At 36.7% G+C, this 13628-nt stretch overlaps 1 protein-coding gene across 4 annotated transcripts in view; it reads right to left on the bottom strand.

Annotated features, from left to right (window-relative positions):
• The window catches only part of LOC131043342 (protein root UVB sensitive 5), a 143570-nt gene extending 130509 nt beyond the window's left edge, over positions 1-13061 (bottom strand). The window contains exon 1 of one of the 4 annotated variants that reach the window (XM_057976539.2): positions 12703-13061. In XM_057976539.2, coding sequence (XP_057832522.2) covers positions 12703-12866 — 164 coding nt within the window. In that variant the 5' untranslated portion in view covers positions 12867-13061. The remainder of the gene's footprint in view (positions 1-12702) is intronic. The other 3 variants (XM_057976538.2, XM_057976540.2, XM_057976542.2) reach the window with 3 other exon arrangements.
• Between the last annotated feature and the right edge of the window lie 567 nt (positions 13062-13628).

Genomic DNA, 13628 nt, shown 5'->3' with positions numbered 1-13628 from the left:
AACTTATTTCAAGGGAGATAGGTAAGTGAAGTTGTAGGTGATTTGAAGCTACCTTAAAACTTACCTTATTTTGATACTTATTGTCATATTTCTGCTATCATATACCTGCTATCACTTATATATTCAATGTATTCATGGCTGAACAGTGATAGTGTATATATATGGATGTGTATTAACTATTAGGATCCAAGTATAGGTAAATGTCTTCTATCTATATGTCTGAATCTGTGTGTTGAGCGTTTGTAAGGGTTGGTGTTTCATTTTTCTATATCATGTCTCTAAGGTAACCTAATGTCTACTCTTGAAGATAATGTTTTCAGATTATGTCTCTCTGAAGAAAGCTTTCATGCATGACCTGAGAAGCCCTCCCTCAATCAGATCTTGTCATCGGACTAATTATGAAAGTCTATCTTTCATCTCTCTCTTTTAAGATGCTATGGGTCCACTTCGTAAGTAAGAATGAATCATCAGGTCTGTGAATTGTTTATTTAGATAGGGTTTTAGAGGGAGTCTTGATATCTTTTAATATCTCAATTTCATTCTTGGGTTCTAATCATTATGGTTTAATAGAGGAATTGATAATATATATCTAATGTATATTCCTTGTCTATTGTTTATTTATGATGATACTAACCATGATACACTGGGTGTATCATCCACCCTCTGCGGAGTGCAAGGTGGGACCACCCTCTACGGAGTGCAAGGTGTCAGTTCTCTCTCACCCTCTGTGGAGTTCAAGGTGGCAGTTCTTTCCACCCTCTGCGGAGTGCAAGGTGGTGGTTATTTCCCACCCTCTGCGGAGTGCAAGGTAGCAGTTCTTTCCACCCTCTGCGGAGTGCAAGGTGGCGGTTATCTCTCACCCTCTACGGAGTGCAAGGTGAGTTCACCCTCTGCAGTGTGCAAGGTGACAGATTGTCCTTCTCTGGGAGAAGTTTATGTATCCTCTGCGGTTGTACATGATTTATGTTATATGGTTATATATATCTTTGAGTATTAATTATTGCAGGTGTGCATATGGAAAGGTCTCTTTCATCCTCTGTGGATGTGCATGATGAAAGATAATGGTGTTATATGAAAGATAATGGTGTTATATGCAGGTTCCCAGGAAAGTGTGAAGTTATGAAGCGTTGGCTTCTTCCTCAACAGGCATTGCTAGAGAAGATCATGTAAAGGTTCATTGTAATGTAATTGCGTGATCAAATCACGAATTGTATATTGATTGAACTATTAGGGCTAGGCCCTAATCCTAAACCTTGTAAATGTTCATGGGTTTGTCCATGTGAATTTGGTTATGTATTTATTTTCCTCCCTAGTTAAGAGGGAGTGTTGATTTTGTAACTAGGTTAGGAAAATAAATAGGATTCGGATTGCCTTTAGGCATCATCCGAATCCTTATAGGATAGGGCACTATCTATTGTATTTATATGTAATGTGTAAAACAAATAGGGCTGGGCCCTATTCCAATGTTGTCCGAATCCCAAAAAGGGGGCTGGGCCCTGCTTCATTAAGGAGGCGTGTAAATAGGGCTAGGCCCTATCTCTATGTGCACAAACTCGAATAGGGTTGGGCCCTTTATCTCCTACACGCTAAGCAACATGAAACATGTTCATCATATTATAGGGCCGACCCTATATCACTTAAGGTAACGTGTAAGCCCTATAATTGTAATTAAGTTTTGGCACAAAACTTAAGGTGAAGATGACTTGAATTGGTCTCCACGCCAAATATAAATAGAGATTAATGTGTATGCATTTATCATTCAGTTTTATCATCATCAAAGTGAAGTTAGCTCTGCAAGATCTGGAGGTTAGCGAATATTCATTGAAGGCAAGTGAACCACCTCTGAAGATCAGCGAATTACTTCTGCCATCAGCATTTGCCATACATGCGATCTTGGACAGTGAATACATTGAAGAGGATAGCAAGTTCCTCTTGAAGGTCTACAAACATCATTAGGTCTGCAATCTTAAGTGAAGAACTACGAAGAGCTGGAAGCTGTATGCTGATGATATTTAAGAAAGAGATAAATCTGCTATCTTCTGCTGTTACATTGTGCCCTAGCTGGGTTACGACTGTAACTCTAATTCTGCCCTAGGTTGACAGTTATATCAGATAAGTAATCTGATCTTTATTGACATTGTATTCTACAATTAATAAAAGGATCTAGATCTGATTTGTTGCTGGGTTTTTCCTCCAAGAGGGAGGTTTTCCCAAGGTAGTCTTGTGTTGTGTGATTCTCTATTTGTATGCTTTACTGTGCAACTTTAGTTTTCTGTTTATTGTGGATAATCTGATCATGAAAACTAACATTTAAAAAAAGACAACCTTTTAGAAACACACAACTATTGGTCATGTCAACCACTGCCCTTGGAGACATTACTGATTTCTGTCTTAGATAAATTGTAATCGCTGCCCTCTATGAATCTTGATTACTGCCTTAGCACTTAAACATTAACCACTACTTCTAATAATCACTACATATCCAAAATTCCACTACTTCTAATAATCACTACATATCCAAAATTCCTTTGGAATAGCTGCCCATTAATGATGTATTATTTAATCTCTTCCTTTTTCCTTGGCATTCTAATCTTTATTTATATATATGCCCTGGATCATATGCCAAGGTGTGGTCGGCCCAAAAAACAAACAATAAGGTAACTTTTTGTTTGTATATAATAAAGGGAGTTAGCCCTTAGATTTAAACAATGTATATTTCCTAAGTCTATCAGTCAATATTTTGGTCTGCATTCCTCCGCCTTGCATGGTTTGGCCTTGTGGTTTTGGGGATAAATTTGTCAATCACTAAGGTGATTACTTCTAGGATTCTATTTCATTATATCCTCTACAGAAAAAGTTATGGTTGACTGATCTTTGGATTGCAGTTTAACAGAGTTATGTGTCTCAGTGGTTCACCAGTTTGCTCCACATTCCTCCGAAATGATTGGTATGCTTGTGTGGACTTGGAAATATGATCAGGAAGGTACAAGCATTCAGCAATGAGAGTTTCAATTGCTTTCGTGCACTGCAGTACAATATCTTATATGTTGAAGTGTAACAGTCTATCCGGATTACTCTGTTTCTATCAGTTCAGTGTGTTTCTCCACTTGCACCAACATTTGATGATCAATTACTTCTGGAGATGGTTGTAGAGTATTGTAGATGGTCTGCATTACTTAATTCTTGGTCCACATGTTGTTTTTGGTTTCTCCATCCGCATGTTGCTTTTGGTTTCTCCCCGGTGGTGTAAAGGTAAACAGTTAACAGTGTTGACAGTGATGATATTGTTTGGACCGACAATATTGGTTCCTTCATTTGCAGATGATCATGACCTATCTTATTGGTTTTTTGAGGATGTACTAAGATGTGTGTGGGCTTCAGTTATGCTTTGGGTTGATCTGCAATCTATTTTTGTTTATGATGCATGTGTTTGAAGCCGGCCTATATTGTATCACACATTTCATTTGAAAGGTCTTTTTGGAGCTAGCCTAATTGATGTTTTGAAGTGTTGCCAAGGGTATTTATAGACAAATAAATCATTTGTGAAGGTAATTAAGTGAATGAAGTGTGTAAGAAATATATCAGTTGAGTATGAAGTGTGCGAAGTCAATATGATGGAGTAACACCAGCAAACTGACAGATGCTTCTCTTATAGCAGTTCAGTTCATTATTTTCTCATTAAATGTTTCATGTATCATGCTAGCAGATAGTGTGTCTCCTCAGCAGTTCCATTTATCATTGTATCTTGCTCAGCAAGTCCATTAGAGAGCAGTGAGCTTCCTTAGGTAGTGAGCCTTAAACAAATATTGTAAACTTATTCATGTTATATTGTGAGATAGCTCTCACTGTGGTTTTTACCTCATTGGGTTTTCTACATAAAAGTCCTGGTGTTCTTGTATGGTGCATGCCTTGTTTCAGTTCTCTCTTTTGATAGGTCAGATTTAATGTTTAATTTGCGAATGGTTTAAGTTTAAGTTAATGCTGATTCACCCCCAGTTTTCCACATAAAAGTCCTGGTGTTCTTGTATGGTGCATGCCTTGTTTCAGTTCTCTCTTTTGATAGGTCAGATTTAATGTTTAATTTGCGAATGGATGTTTAAGTTTAAGTTAATGCTGATTCACCCCCTGTTTTTCACATAAAAGTCCTGGTGTTCTTGTATGGTGCATGCCTTGTTTCAGTTTTCTCTTTTGATAGGTCAGATTTAATGTTTAATTTGCGAATGGATGTTTAAGTTTAAGTTAATGCTGATTCACCCCCTGTTTTCCACATAAAAGTCCTGGTGTTCTTGTATGGTGCATGCCTTGTTTCAGTTTTCTCTTTTGATAGGTCAGATTTAATGTTTAATTTGCGAATGGATGTTTAAGTTTAAGTTAATGCTGATTCACCCCCTGTTTTCCACATAAAAGTCCTGGTGTTCTTGTATGGTGCATGCCTTGTTTCAGTTTTCTCTTTTGATAGGTCAGATTTAATGTTTAATTTGCGAATGGATGTTTAAGTTTAAGTTAATGCTGATTCACCCCCCCAACCCCTTCTCAGCATCTGGGTGTGTTCAACAGTTATTTCTTGGAGAGCTTTGAGAGCTTGTGCTTTCGGTTCAGAAAAGTTGCAAATCCTAGGATAAAACCCTTGGGCTCTTTCTTGGTTGATTGGAAGAAAACCCATTTCAGCCAATCCTGAGTGAATTCATTAAGAGTTTTAGGTGCAGTTGATCGGAGAAATAAGGAATTTGTTTGCAGTTGCCAGCATAACTTGTTCTAGGTACAAATTTATTGTGATTTGCAAGCAAATAATAAATTTGTGTCGGTGTGTGCAAATAGTGAAATAAACAGAAACATAAGTGCAGTGAGTGCGAGCATGAGCAGAGATTTTGTGCTGTGGGTACATGTGAATCACAGAGATAAAAAATAAATATTTTAGTTGAGTTAAAGGGCCAGACATACCTTTCCATGCGCTCAAATAAGCAGCTGTACCATTATTAATACTAGCAAAGGGGATCAAAAGGATTTAAGGCATGAAGGCCTTTCCCTTGCTCACATGGCTCTCCAAAAGGTTCCACCAAACCCTAGCACTGCTCATTAAGGCTACCACCCTCTCTTTATACAGCTGTACAACTCATATGCTGCCATATCTCCCTATTGAAGGATGTCGTACACACGGTTGAGGGTCAAGCCACTTGAGGGACTGCCATACATTATATAAGGAGCACTTCGAAGACAAAGTTGATAGCTGTTTGGGATGATGAAAGCTGTCATAAGGTCAGCAAAATTATATAATAATATTTTCTGTCATACCAAAGTCTCTGTAATTTTCTGAATTTGCAGTTTTCTGTAGCAATTCACAAACTATTCAATATATATCTGTTATATGTAAGTTTTTGGTGCAAGTCATTCTACAACAGCAACATGTCAACTTGACAAAAGAATTATATGTTGACTATTATTATGCAATAATGTTAGCTTGAAGGATTTATTATTATTAAAGTCTGGAGGTGATGTTAGAATGAAAATTTGTGATCACTCTCTTCATTACAAGATGAAATAATTTCAGACCAGCAGATATGCCAACTGTTTGATGGAATGCCTACTTTGCAAAAAATGTAAGAATTCCAAGTCTGGTTATAATATTCCAGTAGGGGTTTTTTACAAACAATTGCTCAAATGGAAAAGGATGTGCAAGATGAAGAAGTCATAATAAAATACATTAGGAGGTCCTTCATAGCCATCTTTGTAGAGCTATTTTGTTTTCCAAAATAGTGGACATAGAAGAAGCATGTGCTCTTGCTCACTACCTTGAGGTATATAGTCCTCCATCCTCTCCTAAGGATAAGGAAGCCAAAGCTAATAATAAGGTGGTGAATCCCACTAGTACTAAGAAGAAATTCACATTTCATTGTGGTAAGGATAGTCATGAAGAGTCCTCTTGTTGGAATTTGCATATGGAAAAGAACTCTCACAAGCAAGGTAAGAAGGGTAAAAAGAAATCTTATAATTCAATTGAAAGGCTAAAGAACCTAAGGTTATTGAATGCACTTCAGAAGTGGAATCTGAATTTTCTTGCACCAATAGAAAAGTTAATTGTTGGTAGAAGAAGAATTGTTTAACATCAAATCCATGGGAATGGTGTTAAGGTCAATGCATTATTTGATTCACATTCTCAAACTAACTTGACTGCTTAGGATTTGGTTGATAAAATTGACCTTCGAACTGTTCAGGGCCCGAGCCTTGTCAGTTGGGTTGGGTTAAAGAATATGATGATGTCCTGTTTAGTAAGCGATGCAAATTGAGGTTTTCATTTGGTTCTAAATTTGTTGATGAAACAGTGGTAGATGTTGCTCCTTTAGATATATGTAGTGCTGTTTTGAGCAGAACATACATGTATGACTGAAAGGCAGTGCATAGGAGACCAAACAAATATTGCCTCATCAAAGGTGGAAAATCTCTCCTGTCGAATGCTACCTATTGTAAAGAGAAGCCTGTAGAGGTCCTGAAACTCCTTGAGAAGATGAGTGGCAGCATAAGAGTTCTTCCTTCAGAGAAAACTAACGTTGAAAATATTCCTCTGTGTTCAAGCAACATGCTTTTACGTCACACAGACAGTAAGAGACAGAGATGTATAAAGGTTTTATTTATATTTGTATTGTGTTGCAAAGCAAGATGGCATGCATGTTATCAAGAGGGTTCCTAAGCCCAACTGTTTCATCTAGGAAGGAGTAATTCTCTTAAGGTTAAAAATCTTTCCATCAGAAACGGCAGACTATAATACAATGAGTCTCCTGCAATTGTTTATTGACCAAGAAGGTAATCTGCATATTTCCCTACCAATTTCTATTACACAATGAAATGAAAGCCATCCTACTTTAATTCAATGTTACTCAATTAATTGATATGATAACTATTATGCAGGGTCCACTCAATATCATGAAATGAGTTGTTTATTCTCCTTGCTTAGGTGGCTGTGTAACCAAATCTTTCCCTGGTTTTCCACAGTATGAAAGCAGCCATTTTGGTTTCACTTGCTAGAGGCTGTTTCCTATCATTAATATGGGTAATCATATCTCTAGTGGTTGTTCATTATAAGAGAAAGGGCTATTGTTTCCCTCATCTGCTTCTTTTATGCCTGTCTTAACAATGACATTTCAAATATGCTAAGTTACCGGGTTCGCCCTTGGACCCCCCTGGTACTGGTCCTGGTTCGAACGGGTTCTTGGTTCGGGTCCGGTTCAAACTGGGTTCGACCAGGGTTCGAAAAACCCAGAGGTTGTTCGAACCTGGTCGAACCCAGGTTGAACCCAGTCAAACCCAGGCGGACCCAGGACAAACCCGGGTGGCCCAGAAAAGCAAAATATATGCAAAGTTCAATTTTTTTTTGAATTTCGCCTTCTAAAAAGTGAAACTTATACCCTAAAAGTGACTTCTAAAACATTATATTCACTCATTTCACCTCATTTGTGTTGCAAACAAAAGTTTTATGAGAGCAGGTTGAAGAAAGGGTGAACAAAATTTGGCTTCCAAGATCAAAGAGGAGGAGTTGAAGACTGATTTTTGAAGCTTCAATAAGTGTTGCAGCATCATTTCCATACATTTTCAAGCTTCCATTGGCTGCAAGAGGTAGGTTTTTTAACATTTTTTTCCAACTATTTTTGTTTCACAAATTGTCAAACATGAAACTTGAATTTTTTTTCATTATTTAGTTTTCGTTTTTGAATATGTTTATATTATTTCTTGCCATAGGAGCTAGAATGGCATCTACATCTTCCTCCATTGGCAATGAACAAATAATTGCAAAACAAAGAAATGATCCAAATTCTCCCTCATGGAAGTATGTTGACATTATAAAACAACTTCCAGGAGGTGGGGGATTCCGTTTTGGAGATGCCAAGGATGTGGTATTGAACGTAATAGTTCATATTATCGGGTGGTAGGCCATTTGTGTGGAATAAAAGGAAGAGGCATCAAAAAATGCCCTGGAAAAGATGGTAAACCTATACCAGATGAGACGGTGATAAAATATATTAGGGAACATGAGGCGGCAAAAGAGAGAGAAGTCCGTAGATTGAACCAAACCGCATCAAAGAAAACAAGGGGAATGCAAGCCCCTTCTAGTCCCAATATTGTAGTAGAAGACCACCCCTTCTTTGCCACAAATGAACCTCAAAGTGAACCACCCTTGACACGTAAAAGAACAAAGGGGCCTTTAGAAACCGCTTTCTAAAATGAGAGTAGAGACAATGCTAACGAAGATATAGTAAGGTGCATTTATGCAAATGGGTTGTCTTTCAATGTTGTTCTCTCCCCATATTGGAAGCAAATGATAAAAAGTGTTAATGAGGCTCCAAGAGGGTATAAGGGCCCCAGTTATGAGAAGGTACGTGGAACATTATTGGAGAAAGAGGTGAAGAGGGTTGAAGATGCATTGAAACCCATAAGGGATTCATGGGTTGAGACAGGTGTAACAATTGTTTCAAATGGGTGGAAAGATGCTAAAAACCGTCCCTTGATCAATGTCATAGCAGTGTCCCCTAAAGGGGCAATGTTTTTGAAAGTTGTGGATTGTGAGGGCCAAATAAAAGATGGCCAATTTATTGCAGAAATTCTCATCTCCGCCATTGAGTCAGTGGGACCCTGCAATGTTGTCCAAGTCATAACGAACAATGCAAAAAATTGTAGAGCTGCTGGTTTGTTGGTTGAACAATGCTATGATCACATCTTTTGGACACCTTTGACGGTACATTCACTCAAGCTTATGCTACAAAGGATTGGGCAAAAAATAAAATGGATCAGAGATGTGTATGCAGAGGCTGAGGACATCCAGATGTTCATCACAAACCACCACATGTCTCAAGGGATTTTTAGAACCTATTCGAATTTGGAGCTATTGAAGGTAAGTGAAATAGTAATTTAATTTTACATTTTCTGATTTTTTTAATTTTCAATGTTCATAATATCATCGTGTAAGCTACATTGTATATTCTTCTTTAAAGTTTGGCTTTATTTTTTAATCATTTGGCATTAATTTGTGTTATAGGTTGCTGAGACCCGTTTTGCATCAAACACAATCGTCTTAAGACGACTTGTGAAAGTTAGAGTGGTACTGTGCAATATGGTGATCAGCACCAATTGGACTGTATGGAAGCAGAGTAGCACTGAGAGGGCAGAAAAAATTAGGGAGAGAATATTGAATGAGAAATGGTGGGATCTTGTTACATATCTCCTAAGTATCACTGAGCCCATCATGAGCATGATTCGCTATACAGAAATGGATAGGCCTTGCATAGGTGAGATTTATGATGGCATTGACTCAATGCTTGAAAAAATAAAGGTCACTATAAATGAAAAAGAGAACGACCCCCAAGAGAAATTCTTCAAAGAACTGGAAGCAATTATTGTAGAAAGGTGGAATAAGATGACCACTCCTTTGCATCTTCTTGCCTATGCCTTGACACCTAAGTATTATAGCAATCAATTTCTTGATAAACCAAGAAGGATTCCACCATGGAGAGATCTAGAAGTATTTGATGGGTACAAGGCAGCATTTCTTAGACTATATCCTGATGATGATTTGTGAGATGTTGTTACAAATGAGTTCATAGAATTCGCAAATGGGAATGGTCTAAGTGTTGATGCACTTTGTCATAGATCCAAGAAGGATGTTCATAGCTAGTAGTACTTCCATGGCACATGCTTCCAACACCTACAACCCCTCGCTATAAAATTTTTATCACAAGTAAGTTTAATTAATTAAAATTTTAAATTTACAAGTTTTAGTTTATTTATAGTTTACTTTGTCTTCATAGGTTGCTAGTAATTTTATTTTTATTAATGTATAACTTTAATTGTTTACTTTGTCTTCATAGGTTGCTAGTTCATCTGCTTCAGAAAGAAATTGGAGCACATACTCTTTCATCCACTCAGTAAAGCGCAATAGGCTGCTATCAAAAAGAGCGGAGAATTTAGTATATGTGCATTCCAACCTACATCTTCTTTCACACAAACAACATGACTACACACAAGGGGAAACGATGATGTGGGATATAGAGCCAGAGCATATTGATTTGGATGCTCCTACTTCTCAGCTTCTTGCATTAACATTTGATGACTCGGAAATCGAGCCAACTTATAGTGCAAGTGCAAGTGGCATTGGCTCATCTAATGTCAATGTCATTGAGGAGGAGGAGGATGAATTAGATGATCCATTTGATGATTAAACTTTATATTGTTGAAAGTTGAAACAATAATACTTGAATATTTTGTCATTTTGATATTAAACTTGATGTATATGATGCTATTATGGTATCATCATGATGCTATGATTACAAGCTTATGTTTGTTTTGTTGTTTATATGATGCTATGTGACATGCAAATTTAATTCATGCTTATAGGCTTCACAAATATCAAAATATATATATATAAAATTTACATGTTTTTGTACTAACGAACCCAAACCCCTTTTCAAAATTTTGCCATACTGGCGTACCGGGTTCTTCGAACCCGAACCGGTAACTTAGGAAATATGCATTAACAATGAGATTCAAGAGTCAAAATTGATTTACACGAGATTTTCATGCTCTAGAATTTACAATCATCATATTTATGGTTACAAATGATTGTTGGCTAGTTCATGTGTGACCTAAGTTCATGTATGACCTACAGGCAAAACTTACCTCATCTAAGGAATTCCATATGAGGCCCTTACGCTAACAATCTTTGGGCTTTTTTTTTCTGATGTGTAATTTACACAGCTATGTATGGAAATTCTTATGGATAATATTATGAACCTAATATTTAGATGTTTATTTTTGACAAGCATACTATTCAAAGAATATTCCCTATCATAGAGGAGGATGTTGATTAAACAGCATATTGTGTAAATGAGGGGGTGCAGTGAAAATGGATGCATGAGATTTTTTTACTCTTATATCTATATGCCATATTATAACAATAATTTGATGCTCCTGGCACTATGATATAGTAACCTTCCCTGATTTAATTAGCTAGGACTTTATTATACACTAGTACTTAAAATACTAGGGCTAAGTACATACGCATGGCTCAATAATTTCCAATTTATTTTGCTCTTTTGGAGGTTGAAAATCATCTATTTGGGAGATATGCAGAATCTGCAACGGTGTCTCAAAGTTGTATCCATTAAGAAGGTTCCCAGTAAGGGCAAGATGAGAGAGTGTAATAAGTACCTTTTGTAATAAAAGATGTTATTACAATGACTACCTTTATGGCTCCTAAGGAACTAAAAACTATCACCAATGCATAGTCCATAATTTAGACCAAAAGAGATGGGATCGGTATGTACCCAATTGAGGCTTTGGTGATCATTTGGTTGTTATGCTACTTAAAAAAGGTGGAAAGTATGGATAAACACCGTTGGCCCATCTTGATTGTTGATGAAAACTTAAGTCGTAGGAAAAAGACTTGGAAGAAATTAAATAACAAGTGGATGAACAAGTGGGACATAAATTTGCACGACTGCCCCAATAGCAAAGAGGAGATAAAAAAGTGGGTCTTAGAGAAATTTAGGAAGGCCATGTGGATAAACCAACTAGGCAAGAAAAAAGCGTACTATATTAAAGAATTCGACCCTACTTGGGCACATGAGAAAAAAGAATATTTGAGATCTGTGATCAACAGTAAGGCCAAAATTCTAATTGCACAATTAAGGACTGGATCCCACCATTTGAGATGTGAAACTGGTAGATGGAAGGTGCCTAAAGAAGAGTGGGAGGAAAGAGCATGCCTGTTTTGCAGCAAGAGGACAGTTGAAACAGAATGGCATTTCCTTATGGAGTGTACAGCGTATGAAGACATTCGCAGCCAGTTTGGGAATGAATTAAAAGTAGATAGTCTAAATGATCTTTTTGAAGAGTCAAGACTTCACAAATCAGCAAACCTCTTAATCAAGATTCACAAGAGAAGATCCAGCATGGAAAAGAATCTGAAACTGGGATAAACGAACCTGTGGGTCCCTTAGGCCATTGGGTCTCGTGGATATCATTAAAACTCATTCATTCATTCATTCACATAAATAGCAAGCACGGCATCTTACAGCTCGTAAGGCACTAAAAAACAGTCAGTTTGTGTGCCTGCACAGTGTTGGGGCCAAAGGTAATGGGATAGCGTGGCGTGGCCTCGCGTAAACAGCAAACATGTTGTCATGCCGACAAGAAAATGGAAGTCCTACAAACTCCAATATGGAATCAATCGGCTTCACCAATTGAGCTGTCAACTCACACATTTATGCAGTTGAACAGCCAACAGTTTTGTTTCGACCAAGGCTGAAACAGAATATTTCAGCTGTTTGAGCTCTATGGCATGGCAAATTTGCAAAACAATCCCTAGCGAACTAGTCTCTGCCTCAGCCTCAGCCTCAGCCTAAAAAGACATTTTAACTATTAAATGTCTAAATGCAAATATATGATAACTCAACGCAAAGGTTAAAGGTCGATTGCCATTAATGGCAACTAAAAGCCAACGGTAATTCCACGAAAGCTCCTAAACACATTGCTTTCATCTTCTTTTTTTCTAATTGTTCAAATCCACAGCAAGGAGGAAATACCCCGACAGGATATGTGATAATCAATGCTAAAAACACTCTATTATGGTACACGTGCCCAACCTGACATAAAGGTCTTTCTTGAAATTCAATTTACACATTTGAATTTGTTCTAAAGCTGAAATTAAAGAGTTACCTTTCATTAACACTGCTATTTTCAGTTTCCCTTATGCAACAAGTCACGCGCATTGATTTTTTCGGCTTCTGCTTCTGGAGTTCTGTACTCTTGCTCATGCACGAGTATATCTTGTTAGATAATATATATAAACAAGTGGTTGGAATAGCAATTGCATTTGCCATTGCTACTGTAAAAGAAAGTGAATACCCCTGAGGATTCCAACACTAAACCATGTGGAGAGGGATTAGATATTAATATTGGAATGAAATCGAGCCACGTTGCACGAAACAGACATACTCATAGCAGAGAATGGCATTGCGCGGAGAGATGAATGCCTCAGGCCATTGACTCCTACAAATTACTTCGGGAAAATAAAGGCCTGATGTTGTACATTTTTGAACAATTATCTGCTACCTAATAGTGAATCTAAAATATTAACTAAGTGAATCTAAGTAATTAAAAAAGAAAAAGAAAAAGAAGTGCATAATTAAAGTTATAATATTAAGTTTAAGTATATTTTAATATTATTGTAAAAGATTTGAACTCAATATTATCTAGGTGTTTATAACTTGGATTTTGTCATTAAATCAAATGTCTCTTAACAAACTATTATTTAAAAGATGCTAATAGATATAGTTTTAGAAGTTTAAATTGAAATTATTTAAGATAAAAAAAGTTTTGCGGGATTGATATTTCTTGATATCTTTTAATAGACATGATAGGATATTTATCTTAATAGGATATACAATGTTTGGTTGTAACATGTAAAATGTTGTTCAATATTATTTCACAGGATCAATATTTTGTTGTATTTTGTTTTGACAAATAACAAAGCAAGTAATTTTAACTATTGTCTCAAACTCTTTTGTCTATATTAAACAAACTTTTTTAAAAAAAAGTATATTTTCTTTATCCCAATGAATAATATGCATGACATTAGTTGA

Source organism: Cryptomeria japonica, chromosome 10 (genome assembly GCF_030272615.1).
Source record: "Cryptomeria japonica chromosome 10, Sugi_1.0, whole genome shotgun sequence".
Classification (NCBI taxonomy): domain Eukaryota; kingdom Viridiplantae; phylum Streptophyta; class Pinopsida; order Cupressales; family Cupressaceae; genus Cryptomeria; species Cryptomeria japonica.
This window is presented reverse-complemented; position numbering and strand designations above follow the sequence as displayed.